Source organism: Gekko japonicus, unplaced genomic scaffold, assembly GCF_001447785.1.
Source record: "Gekko japonicus isolate JY-2015 unplaced genomic scaffold, Gekko_japonicus_V1.1 scaffold329, whole genome shotgun sequence".
NCBI lineage: Eukaryota > Metazoa > Chordata > Lepidosauria > Squamata > Gekkonidae > Gekko > Gekko japonicus.
Genome location: NW_015159719.1, coordinates 1,201,661 through 1,215,002, shown reverse-complemented (window position 1 = coordinate 1,215,002; position 13,342 = coordinate 1,201,661). Strand labels below are relative to the sequence as shown.

The following is a 13,342-nucleotide window of genomic DNA, read 5'->3' as shown; positions in this document are numbered from 1 at the left end:
TTATTCCTTTGTTCTGGTGAAGATGAGTGGCCTTTCCTGTAACATTTCCTGTCTCAGTTTCATATTCAAATAAATAAATAGTAATTTTAAGATGTATGCAGATCGGGTGATTGTCATGGGAGTGCTATACAAAATGTTCCTAGTACATCATTTATCTTCAAGGTAATGTTGGTTTTGTTTTAATTAAAATATGTGTTAATTTAAGATTTTTTTCTCTCCCCTCAGCTGTACACTTCATGTTTAGTTATTTTCTATAAACCTATTTTGGTTTTCTAAAGTTTGTTCATGTAAAGAAAGTGTGTTCCTACAGCATAAAAGGAATTGAAAAAATTAGAGTTGCATCACAAGAGTCCAGTGAAAGACAATACGTACCTTTTTTCCTTAGTATTTATCTCTGCTTCCAGATGTAGCTACTATAGGTGCCTTTAATCCAAGAGAAATCTGATTTTATGTCTCAGTCAGCATTCCTAAAATGATGCCTTACTTACAGTTCCTGGAAAAGGTTAATGTGGGTTCCAACAGTATAAATACAATACAGCAATATAAAATTCAGTACAATTAAAACCACGTTAAAACATGTAAAACATACAACTCTAGTAAAAAGCCAGGTACCTCAGTGGTGGATAGTACAGTAAATAGGGGCCAACCCAAGCTGTAAATGGGGGCTGACCCAAGTTATAAGTGGGGGGCAACCCAAGGAGGGGGACACCTGTTGCCTCAACCGAAATCCCGGTGGAAGAGCTCCGTCTTGCAGGCTCTGCGGAATTGTAATAAATCCTGCAGGGCCCTGATCTCACTCAGGAGCTCATTCCACCAGGCAGGGGCAAGTCGGGAATCTAGGCAAGCCTTCATACATTTGGTGGGTTTTGCTCCTTTCCTTCCAAATTTTGTATGCAGAATATATTCTTGATAATGCTGGGTCTTAGCAATAACTTCAAAATCCAGAAAATGATTGAGTTTCGATTTGGTAAAATCAATCAGGCAACCCAATCTGTATGCTAAGAAACTTGTTAGATGTGAGGCAGTGAGTTCTGAAGACAGTAGGCTTTCAAGCCACCACATGGTGCGTTCTTCATGGTAGCATTAGGGCACCAGACGTAATGATTTTATATTCAAAGATTATATAATTATTTTATTAACAATTCTCTTACTGATATGTTGAAAATAAAGTATTGGAGCTTGGATTTCCAACTGCAGTATATTATTTTCAATACTCCATGCTCAGGTCTGAGTATAATTTTGCATTATTTATATTGGGGTCATACGTTCCAGGATGACTAAGAGAGGGCATTGGTTTTGTTCCATAGTGAAAAGGATTTGATTTTCTTGTTATCCTATGTTATTGTGTATTGGCAGAGGAGATGGGTGCAGGGGAAGTAATATGATTATTACAATGAACATGTGAAAAGCAACCCATAAGCAGATTGATATTGGAGTAGTCACTCATGTTTGGTGCCATCCTGGTACATTTTTTTCCCCACAGACAAACGAGCTGCCTGCAAAGAGAAAATTTTTGTTTTTGAATCATGCAAGGACTTGATACAGGTTGCTCCATCTGGCCGAGTACGTATAATTCACAGACTGTCGGTCTCTGAGGGTATCAGAGGTACGACCATATGTCCTGTGAATGGTTAAACTCTAACATATTGTTGAGAGAGAATGGATCTTTCTTTGTTATGAGTATTGACAGAAAAAATACACAAAGTATCCATTCAGAAGTGGAGACTGATTTCCATCTGGGAGCGCAACAAATGTTTTGCATTGACTCAGCAAAACATTTGTTTCTCTAACTAATCTACACTAATTTTTTCCTAAGATTTTGAGTCTGAAATGCACACGATGGAAAGTCTACACTTGTTTATAAAAATGTAGATAAAATCTCTATTGCAGAACTCTCTGCCAGTGCCAAACTCTGTTGTAGTTTCACTTCTGTGATTGTTGCACAACCCTGAGTGATGACGTGGTCATTAAAGGCTCCTTTGGATAAACCTTAAGTTATTTAAATTAATCAGGGTTGAGTTGTATGTGTTTATTTGACTGTACATGCATATATAAATGTTCTGTTTCAGATATTTGGGGTGGAACAGAGAAGCCATTATGTAAACTATTTGCTTTGAGGAGGAGAAATGCTTAACAGTTCTCTGTTCCCTGAGCCATTTTCTGTTATTTGCCTGTTTCTTTCCAAGAGCTGAAACAGAGAGTTTTTCATTTCCATTCATCATATGCCTCAGCTGCCCCTATTTCTGGGGAATCACCATGTTTTTCATACTTTCCCCTTATACAGAGTCATTCTTTTGGTGTATATTTCCTTAAAATCTTATTAGTGAAAGTTGCTATTATCGTCATCACTCTACTAGACACTGTGGGTTTTAGAACTGCATGGACTACTCCTATGCATGCGCTTAGGCTTTTTAGACTTTCCTCTGAAAAGAAGCTCTTTGGACCTCTCTTTCCTCATCAAAATCACCATGAGAATTAATACTATATTTATAATGGATTTATTGTGCAAATAAATGGTTATTTTCATGGACATGTTTGGATATCTCCTGAAATAGCAGACAACTTGCAAACAGACTTGTAGTCTACCTGGGAACAAAATATGTATTTGACTAGTAGAAATTCTTATCAAACTACAGCCTTTTAGTTTCTCTATTGCAGAGTGACGCCAGTAAAAATATGAGATTATGCCATCCCTTTGTAGATGGAGATGAGAAATCCTTGTACATTTTATGTATCTACTTGTTATTTTACAGTATTTTCCTGTAAATAATGAAATAGAGGCTAGGGTCCCCATTGGTCTTTTCCACTGATGGAATGGATTTCTGTCAGCAGAGTGGATTTCCCTCACTTTGCCTCTCCAACTGCAATCCAAAATGGCCCCGGGAATGCTGTTTCTGATGGACAGGGCCTAGACACTGCATGAGGGTAACGTTGGAGGCCTGAGCAGTGGGAAAGGGAAAATTCGTAAAAAAATCCATTCCTTCTATTAGCAGAAATTTCCACAGGTTCCAACCCAGAAAGACAAGTGCAGGAAAGGCTAGTAGTGAGACTTCCTTTTAACAAAACAAAGTTTGAATCCAGTGGCGCCTTTAAGACCAACAAAGTCTTATTCAAAGTATAAGCTTTTGTGTGAATATACACTTCTTCAGATATACTGAAATGGAAGCTGCCAGTTCATACATATAGGTAGATGGTGAGCAGCAAATTAGCATACAGCAGAATAAAGTTGTTTGACAGATGCAAGGACAAAACTGGAAAAACAAGTTTAGTTTATATGGTTACCATTTGGTTTGGGTTTAATTCCGAGGGGAAACATAGTGAAGGAAACAAATATGTCAGAAGTAGAGATTGATGGGCAGATGTATCCTTCTTAATTGTGGAATGCTGAGAGTAATTAACTGAGACCCTGCCATTATGCTGCATCCATCTCCCCTCAAGCATGGAGGCGACCTTACAGCATTGTCTTCTTAGAGGCGGGGCAATTGGCTGTGCGGTGTATCTCCTCTGTCCCTAGACTAGAGAAATACATTCCAGTCTACCATTCAAAATACATTCCATTCCATTATTCATTATATTACATTACAATCTACTATTCTATTCTACTATTCCAAATAAGAAATAAAATAAAGAGGATGCATAGCCCTTCTGGGGGATTAGTGGGAATACAGATGTAAGGACTGAATGAGGTTTGCATATGTAGTGAGATAAGAAACCAATATTCCTGTTAAGTTATGGGGGTTCCATTGTTCTGAGTGTTGTAATAATTTGTAATTCTGCAGTTTCCCTTTCTAATCATTCCTGACGTTTCTTTGAAATAAAACAGCTATTTTGAGGTCATCCATTGAATGTCTTGGAAGGCTGAAGTGTTCTTCTTCAGGTTTCTCAGTCTTGTGATTCTTACCTCATATAATGGGAAGGATCCAAAGCTCATTTTCTACTAGCAGAATTGTACTTCTAATAGTGAGGGAAGGGGAGATTTCCATCAATGTCTCCTAGAGTGGACTCCAATATGACACCCATTGCTGTTCATGGAGGTATGGTAGGAAGGGGGAGATTAGACTGCAGCAGCATCACGAAAGCAGAAAATTCCCAGTACTTTGAATCCAACCTACTGCATGTGAGATCAGTTGCAAGAAACAAATGCTACGTGATGCGAAACCACTGCATGGTAATCTCGTTAAGAAATAGCTCTTGTTGAATTAACAAAGCTTTACACATAATTTGTGTGACATTATGTGAGGAATAAATCTGGCCAGTTTTGATTGAATGGATCAGCCCCACCTAAAGATAGCAGCTGATGCCTCTTGCCTAGAATGACCGCCTGCCAGTTTAGTCAGGTTTTTCTCCTCACAAATGAATTTGGAGTAAATTTAGTACAGCTCACTCAATGCTCACTTTAAGCTATGGAGTCCTGTGAGCAAAAATTCTACATTGTGAGCAACTGGGATTAAAGCTGTGAGCAGGTGATTTGGCTGCTGCATAAATTAGTTTGCTCTGGAGCCATCCTTCCTGAGCGGAGGCAAAAATGTGTGAGCCGGAGGCTAAAAAACTGTGAGCTAGCTCGCGCTAACTCAGCTTAGAGGGAACACTGCTCACATTACTCCAACCCTCACCCTGCTTTGTATTTAACACACTAAAAGCTCTTTTAGAGGATTATTATTCAGTAAACTGGACTGCCTGTGACGTGTTATCTTTTATTGCCATACATAACATCTATTTCTTCTACGTGCTACTTGAATAATACACTTTCCTTTTCAGTGTGCCTTGCTACATCCAGATTTGTTATGCTCAAATCATATTCATCAAGGTCTTGAGGGAAAGGGAGGCCCTATGAAAGTATAATGTGTGTGTGTGTGTGTGTGTGTGTAGGGATGTGGTTAAAATACCAGCATGTGCTGCACTTGAAACCTTGATAGGCCTAAATTATTGTGTATCTGCTCAAACCTGCACAACTTGTGACCCATAAAGCCGAATGGAGCCCATCAGTGCATGTATGGCTTTTGCTGACTTTTTGGGGCTGCAAGAATAGGGGAGGGGCTTGTCAAGCACTTGGCAGCTGAGCTGTGTTTGATTGGGTCACAAACTGTGCAGGAGTGGTGCAGATCTTTGCAACACTCTGAACTGCTGGGGAAACATTGTTGAAAGCAAAAAAAATTAGTTTCAGAATTAACTTTTGGCAGTGATTTACTATGCTGACTTTTTTTTTGTTTCCTTGAGTAATAAACTCCCTGGCACTCTGCCATTTTGCAAGGTTGCATGCTAAACAATGAATGGGTGTCATTAAGGTACAATTATGTTGTTATGCTGAAAAGGATAAAGTGAGTGCCTTAGTTTTCCCTGCTTCTGGACATGAACGTAACGAAACACTTCCATGCCTCTTTCTGAGTCCTGGGAGTAGATAATGCAGTTCATAATAAAAGTGTCACGTGTCTTTTAGACAAGGACGAATGTTCTAAGGACAACGGTGGCTGCCAGCATGAATGCATCAACACTGTCGGAAGCTATATGTGTCAATGTCGCAATGGATTTGTGCTACATGAAAACAAACATGACTGCAAAGAAGGTAAAAAGTGGTGGTATGTTAAAGCAGTGCTCTTGGAATGGGTGCAGGTCTGGCAGCACAGTCCTAAGCAAAGTGAAACCCTTCTACGCTCTTTGATTTAAAAGGCCTATTTATAGTGTAAGAGAGCAATCCTAAACAGGTCTACGGAGAATCCTGCTTGGGTCTATTCAGTGGGGCTTACTCCCAGGAAAGCATGCTTTGGATTGTACTATAAGCCCGTAGATGTGCATATGCACTTGTAAGATGTATTATTGATATGGGAGGGTTTTATGTGATCCATAGTACAAATATTCATAAGAGTAATTGCCAAGCATAACACTAGCACAATGGATTACTGCCTACTGTCCATTGTAATCAGTTTTTCATCACTGATTATCAGAACAGTGAAGACCAAAATGGTGATTAGCCCTGAATTAGCTGCTGGACAACCTTTCAATAGAACAGCAAGAAAATAGCTTGCTTGATATACATTTTCATCCAGACTGATGCTATCTATCAATTATTGGTGCAGCTGAGTGTGAACAGAGGATCCATAGTCCAAGTGGAATTATCACAAGCCCTAACTGGCCGGACAAGTACCCAAGTAGGAAGGAATGTACATGGGAAATCAGTGCCACTCCAGGACACAGAGTCAAAATAGTAAGTAACTTAAATATTATTAGGGAATGTCCTCTGCGGCTGGTCTCAGGAGATTATCTAATGAATTGTGGTGGGGGCACACAGCAAACAGTAAAATATATGTGGGGACCCACAAGAAACTTGAGGGAGCGGCTTTCCCATTCCCCATACCTTTGCTTCCTCCTCTCTCCGCCTACTTTTCTGTGTCTCAGTCTTTCTCCCGCCACCCGTTCTCTTACTCTCTCCACCATACCTGTCACTTTCTGTTTCTGCCCCATCACTGTTTCTCTTTCTGGCCCATCACTCTTCCAGCAGCCCCCACTTGTGTCCCGCTCCCCCCCCCCCCCAGCAGCAGTGATGGCAGCAGCTCTCCAAGAATCACGATGGATCTTTCAACTACGGAGATCAGTTCCCATTAGGGTTGCCAGCTCCAGATTGGAAAATTCCTGGAGATTTTAAGCCTTGAGAGGGTGAATTTTTTTTTGGGGGGGGGAAGCAACCTCAGCAGGGATTAATGCCATAGAGTCCATTCTCCAAAGCAGCCATTTTCTCCAGAGGAACTGATCTTTGTCATCTGTAAATTTTCAGCCCTCACATGGAGGTTGTCAACGCTAGTTGCCTTGCAGGAAATGGCTGCTTTGGAGGGTTGAGTCTGTGGCATTGTACCTGTCTGAGGTCCTTCCCCTCAAGCTCCACCTCCTCCATGTGCAACCCCTCAGATATCCAGGAATTTCCCAACCTGGAGATGGCAACACTGTCTCCTTCCCACCCAACAGGCAACCTACCCTCTGTCTTCGGCTTTCCATTGCCTCCTTCCCTGAACCTTCTACCTAGGAAAACGATGATATTTCTCCACAGTGGGGACCAAAGCAGCTTACGTTATTCTCTCCCAGTGAGGTAGATTAGGCTGAAAGTATGTGACTGGTTCAAAATGATCCAGTCAACTTCCACAGCAAGATGGGGATCTGAACTTGGATTTCACAGACTCTTCTCAGAAGCTAACCACTACACCACATTGGCTTTCGTAGAGTGCTGTTGAACAGTAGCAAGCAATGCTCTCTCTAAGCTGCAGAGTCATGTGAGTAAAAATTCTACTTTGTGAGCTACTGGCATTAAAGTTGTGAGCGAGCGATTTGGCTACTGCATAAATTAGTTTGCTCTGGAGCCATCCTTCCTGAGCGAAGACAAAAATGTGTGAGCCAGAGGCTAAAAAAACTGTAAGCTAGCTCACACTAACTCAGCTTTGAGGGAACACTGGTAGCAAGCAGCCAGGCCTAATCGAGTCATGCAAGTCAGGTGGTATCAAGTCACCCAGAGTTTGCTGCCAGCCCTAGGGTTGCCAGCCTCAAGGTGGGACCTGGAGAGCCCCCCAAATTACAACTGAACTCCAGACAACAGAGATCTGTTTTCCTGGAGAATGGCTGCTTTGGAGGGGGGGGTCTGTGGCCTTATACCATGCTGAGGCCTCTCCGCTCCCCAAACCCTGCACCCCTCAGATTTCATCACAAAATCTCCAGGAATTTCCAACCTAAAGCTGGCAACCCTAGTCCTGGCCCCAATGAATCCTCCCTCAAAGACCAAAATAGGCCTGGAAAGAGCCATGCCCCCTTCACCTGCCTGTTTACTTACAAAACCCTGTGGTTGCCTGGCAACAGCCACCGAGAGAATCTGTTTTTTAAAGCTACAGGCACTCCTTTTCTCATTTTTGGGCTTTTAAACTCTCCAATGTATTTTAATTTTATTTTTTTTAGATTTCACATTTTCCTTCAGACCTTGAGCCTTTTTTAGGTTTGTAGAAAGATTTGTTGCACCAGTCACCAGATTTAAGTATCTAAAGATTTATCATGGTTCACTATTATCAATAAATCAATTGACCTTTATTGGCATAACATACAGAGCTTCACTATTAGATATAGGCTGATGCTTTAAAAATGCTTTTAAACATTATAATATCAGTCTCTATGTTCCTAAATCAAACATGCAATTCAGCCAGTATGAGAGTATCTTAGAATGACCTTCAGTGATTACAGTCAGCACAATGTCGTATAATGTACCTTGAGAAAAGCAAATTCACTATCAAATTTAAACCCCCAAACAATAGAAATTTCTCTTCTGTACGGTGGAGTCTAATTTTCCATTTCAGTGGATTCAATCCTGTGTTTAACCACCTCCTAAGTTTTTAATATGCCCATGAGATTGCCTGGGGGCAAAATAAAGCCATACCAGGCTAAATGAAAACAGTATACTTGAAAAATGTTTATGAGTAGCAACTGGGATTGCTGTCCAGCTGCTTCTATTATTAACGATGGCTAATCTCCCTAAAAAAACCCAAAATAAATTGGGGAAAGTTATCAGGGTTTCAGCTTGCAGCATGTTATGCTTCTTCCGATGAGTCTTTTTCCACTGCCAAAACATCAGCACTTGAGCTACATGCAGCTCCTCGAGGACAGCTGTTAATATCAAGTGGCATCACTTTGTACCTTGGCTGTCCGCCATGAGAGATTCAGTAGATTAGAGCTGCTTTATTGTAAGGCTGTTTTTTGCAGTGGCATTTGACTCTCTTGTCTGGTTTAGTTCCTTTTGCATATTTCCTCTTTATACTTTCAGATTGCTTTTGTCATCAAGTTTGTGGGAATCCTCCCCTTTTTCTGACTGGTGTCTTGGCCCAATTTTAAAAGTGCAAAAGAGCTGCCCCATACAACTTTGCTCAGTGTCTCATTAAAGCTACGCGGTACTCTATGCAAAGTACCTATGTGCAGGACATCAGCACAATATCCCTGAGGGACACACATCTCTGGCATGCAGGCCAAGCATACTTAGCTGTTTTGCACATGAACATTCTTTGTCTTACCAGGATCACATTTATATCAGGCTTCAGTTAGGACAGGAAGGAACAAGGATAAATCACTGGGGAATCAACTTGTGCCTTTTTTGTAAGCCAGGCTTAAGTCAGAACAGTGTGTGTGTGAGAGTGAGTGAGTGAGTGAGTGAGAGAGAGAGAGAGAGAGAGAGAGAGAGAGAGAGAGATCATTTTTGAACAGATCTTTCTTACCCATTTTTTTGGAGGTAACTTCCAGTTGCCCCAAACAAATGAATAGATCAGGATTTCTGTTTAAAACTCCCATCTTTAGACTCTGTTTTGTTAATATTATAACTGTGTTCAGTGGTTACCTCACTCTAAAATCTATACTTATAAATGATTTTCAAGAGTGCTGCCCATCTCCCTAACAGATCACATCAAAGGGTCATTCATACTAATAATATTGATTGAGGGACTAGTCCAATGGGGAAAAGAGTAAAATTTGCAGTTTCTACCTTTATCTCTTGGTCAGTATTTTTTCCTTCTTTTATTTTCACATCTTGTTTTTAAGCACAGCTTTGTCCAATAGTTGTGCTTTTATTTAGCTGAGCTTCCTTAAATAGCTGTATAACTGTAGTCATAGAACTTGTTTTGTGTAGCATTTGTAAAGTAGGGTTCATTTTTCACACACATAATTATTCATTTTGGTAAGCTCATACATATTGGATGGAGTGGGAATGAGCATGCAACATTTTAGTAAAAATATCTTCCATCTTTATAAAGTTGATGTGGAAAGTAAATAAACTCACAATATAGCTCACAGCTGTTCCAGAAGCCTTCATTCCCCATTTAGTGTATTCCACATGTTCCGAGAAACATGAGATGATCCTGCGAATTAGAAGAATGAATTCAGTGGAACATTGATATTTTCCAGATTTGTTTCCTTCTGCCATGGATAGTTATGGGGAATAAAAGCCTTGATCCCTTTAGTGTGAACACATAAACTGGCAGCTCTTGAAATCACTGAGAGAGCAATCTACTCAAGGGCTGCCACTCTTTGGTTTCCATTGCAAAAGTTTCCTTGTAAGACATGGAGAGTGCATAGGAACACTGTGGAGTGAATTATATACACGATCTTTGTTGTTTTGTCATCACTTCCACAGCCAACGAGTAATTCACAGCTCAGAAATATTTAAAAGAAAAATTAGGCACCAATTCATACTCGAGAGCAGGAATAGACAACCCCTTGCATGTAGGGTAAACAGTGACAGAGCAGGCGATTTTTGCTTAGCCTGGTGGGCTAGCTTTCTGGACAAGGGACCGTGGTGAGCATCTGAGGTGTTAGCAGTGTCACAGGAGCTCAGCTTCTTCTCAGTGTTTAGAAGCCTCACCTCTCTTCCCCCCCATCCTTTAGTGTGCTGATTAGGGATTGGCACAAACTGGAAAAATTGAGGTTCGTGGAGGTTCATGCTTTCGGGGTTTTCATGAACCACAAACTTTCACAAAGTTCTTCATTGAACAAACCAGTTTGTGCTTTGGAATTTCGTGGGCCCCCCAACCAGAAGTGAGCCCTGAAGGCATTTAAATGCTGTCTGAGCCCACTTCCCCAACCTGATTGCGCTCCAAAGGCATTTAAATGCCTTTGGAGCCCACCTCTGGGTCAGGCCGGCCAACTGAACTCCAAGAGTGAGGTCTGAAGGCCTTTAAAGGCCTTTGGAGTTCACTCCTGGAGATAGTCAAGTCGACCGAGTTCTCATAGTGAGCTCTGAAGGCTTTTATAGGCCTTCAAAGCCAACTTCCGGGTGGGGCCTGCCAATATAGGGGCATATAAGGCCTATAAAAGCCTTCAGAGCTCACTCTCAGAGCTCAGTCAAGTCGGGCTGCCCAACTCGACTGAGCTCCAAGAGTGAGTTGGGCCAACCCGACTTGGAGGTGGGTCCAAAGGCATTTAAATGCCTTCAGAGTTCATTTGTGTCTGGCCACAGGCCAGTGATGGGCCCCAACAGCATTTAAATGCCTTCGGAGCTCATTTCTGAACCCGCCCTCAAACCTCTATGAAAGCATGGAGGCTTGTGGCCGCTTCATGTGATGAACCAGTCTCCCGAACCCTTCTGAACGAGCATTCGTAAATAGGTTTGTGCCCATCCCTAGTGCTGATCCATCAATACTTGTGGTTTTTTCCACATTGTCCTGATGCGCTAGACATACATGATCTATGTAAATCATGTTGTGGTTACTTTTCAGATTTTTAATGAGTTTGAAATAGAACAGCATCAAGAGTGTGCTTATGACCATCTGGAGGTATTTGATGGAGAAACAGAAAAATCACCAATTCTTGGCCGTTTATGTGGAAACAAGATACCGGATCCTCTTGTTGCCACGGGAAATAAAATGTTCCTTCGCTTTATTTCTGATGCCTCAGTACAGAGAAAAGGCTTCCAAGCTACACACACTACAGGTCTGAAAATAATATCCTTATTTCTGTTAATGACATGAAAATTAAATATAGAGCCTCATCACTGGAAGCATACTTTGTTGTTCAGACTGAGTAATTATTGTTACTCAAAAGCATGTCACCAAAAAGCCAATGACTGTATCTTGATCTTGTTTGTTCAAGTCACAAATATATTAGTGCCTGGTTGAGTGTCCTTTTTGTGGTTTATACTGACCTCTAGTGGTAGGTCTAATTTTCTGTTGCAAACACTATGTGATAATGATGGAAATTATATCAGATCTTTGTTTTTCTTCTCCACTCTGCACAGAGTGTGGTGGTCGTCTGAAAGCTGACAGCAAGACAAGAGACCTTTACTCTCATGCTCAGTTTGGTGATAACAATTATCCAGTTCAAGAGGACTGTGAGTGGCTAATAGTGACGGACCGTGGCTATCGAATAGAATTAATTTTCCAAACCTTTGAGGTGGAAGAAGAGGCAGACTGTGGTTATGACTACCTAGAACTTTTTGATGGCTATGATACATCTGCTCTGAGGCTTGGTCGGTTTTGTGGATCGGGGGTACGTAATCTTCTAATCGTTGCCGTTATTAGAACTCCGGAATACAGGGGCTGTAATCCCTGTGATGCCTAATAGGAACAGGCAGAAATCAAGCAGTGTTTATTTCTTTTCACCATTTAGTAGACTCCCAACACATATGTACAAACATCATATCCCAGCCTTTTTTAAAAACCCTTTTGTGCAGTGCAGTACAGAGTACAAGGATGCATTCATGTATTTGTGTGTATATTCTGAACATGGCTTTAAAGAAATGTAAAACATTTTTTGAGAGGATAACTTTGGTGTCATCATCAGGTTAAGTGTATGAGTTTTTCACTGTAGCAGATGGTAGAACATGTTTCGGTGTTCACTGGATAGTTGAGAAAGCAATAAGAACTCATCTCATTTGGGTGAATCCAGACAGCCTTTTCACCCAGTTTTTCCCAGTCCCCCTACTTACAGCCCACATGCCACATGGCTTTTTAAATGCAGGTCACATGATCTCTAGTTTAGCCTCTTTGGGTGGTCAGATGGTATTTGGCTTCCTTTTTCACCAGCATAAAAGTTGGTTGGATACATCCCATTGTGTTAATTGTTGAGAGCAATTTTTGTAAACTTGCTGTTTGTTTCTACAGCCACCTGAAGAAGCTTACTCAGCAGGTGACAGTATCCTACTCCATTTTCACACCGATGATACCATCAGCAAGAAAGGATTCCATATACGATACAGAAGTATAAAACGGCAAGATAACGTTCACACCAAAAAATAACACAAGATCCCTTAGTTCACTCTAAAAAAGAGACAGAGAGAAATTTTTATGGATAAAGAGGGTTTTTTTTTAAGAATTGACATTCTCAGCAAACGCGAACTGAAGGAAAACTCATGCACCCAAAAGCATCTCACTGTTAAATACTATTCCTAATTTAGAGGAAAAGACCTTCTAGTGATGACGTGTGGTCTCCATGTGTGGCTTTCCTAAACAGCTGGCCAAGAGGTATTACATGCTTCAAGGGAGACCACGAGAGCTTTGACCACAGCTTGACAAGAGTCACCGTTGCCTGTGTACCCAACCACTCAGATTCAGGTGAAGTGACCCTACAGACTGTTTTTCCTTTTGACAATTTTCTGGTGTCCAGGAGGAGGGAGAAAAGGCCCACCTTCTGCAAGTCATGCAATCAAAGTACTGTCTTGTGTATCTTTCATGCTCTCATTGTTTTGCAGCATATTCAGGATACAGTTTGTACAAGATGAGAGAGATCTTCTGAGATTGTTCCGTTCTTATCATTCTTCTATCCCATTAACATATTTAATGTAATGAAAACTGGAATACTACATCAACGCAATCATTTGACCTTTAGAAAGTTTTGA

At 41.0% G+C, this 13,342-nt stretch overlaps 1 protein-coding gene across 1 annotated transcript in view; it reads left to right on the top strand.

Annotated features, from left to right (window-relative positions):
• Positions 1 to 12,743, top strand: part of TLL1 (tolloid like 1) — a 92,939-nt gene extending 80,196 nt beyond the window's left edge. Inside the window, exons 17-21 of the mRNA XM_015419947.1 lie at positions 5,438 to 5,563; positions 6,075 to 6,202; positions 11,226 to 11,439; positions 11,744 to 11,994; positions 12,609 to 12,743. Coding sequence (XP_015275433.1) covers positions 5,438 to 5,563; positions 6,075 to 6,202; positions 11,226 to 11,439; positions 11,744 to 11,994; positions 12,609 to 12,743 — 854 coding nt within the window. The remainder of the gene's footprint in view (positions 1 to 5,437; positions 5,564 to 6,074; positions 6,203 to 11,225; positions 11,440 to 11,743; positions 11,995 to 12,608) is intronic.
• The last annotated feature ends 599 nt before the right edge of the window (positions 12,744 to 13,342 follow it).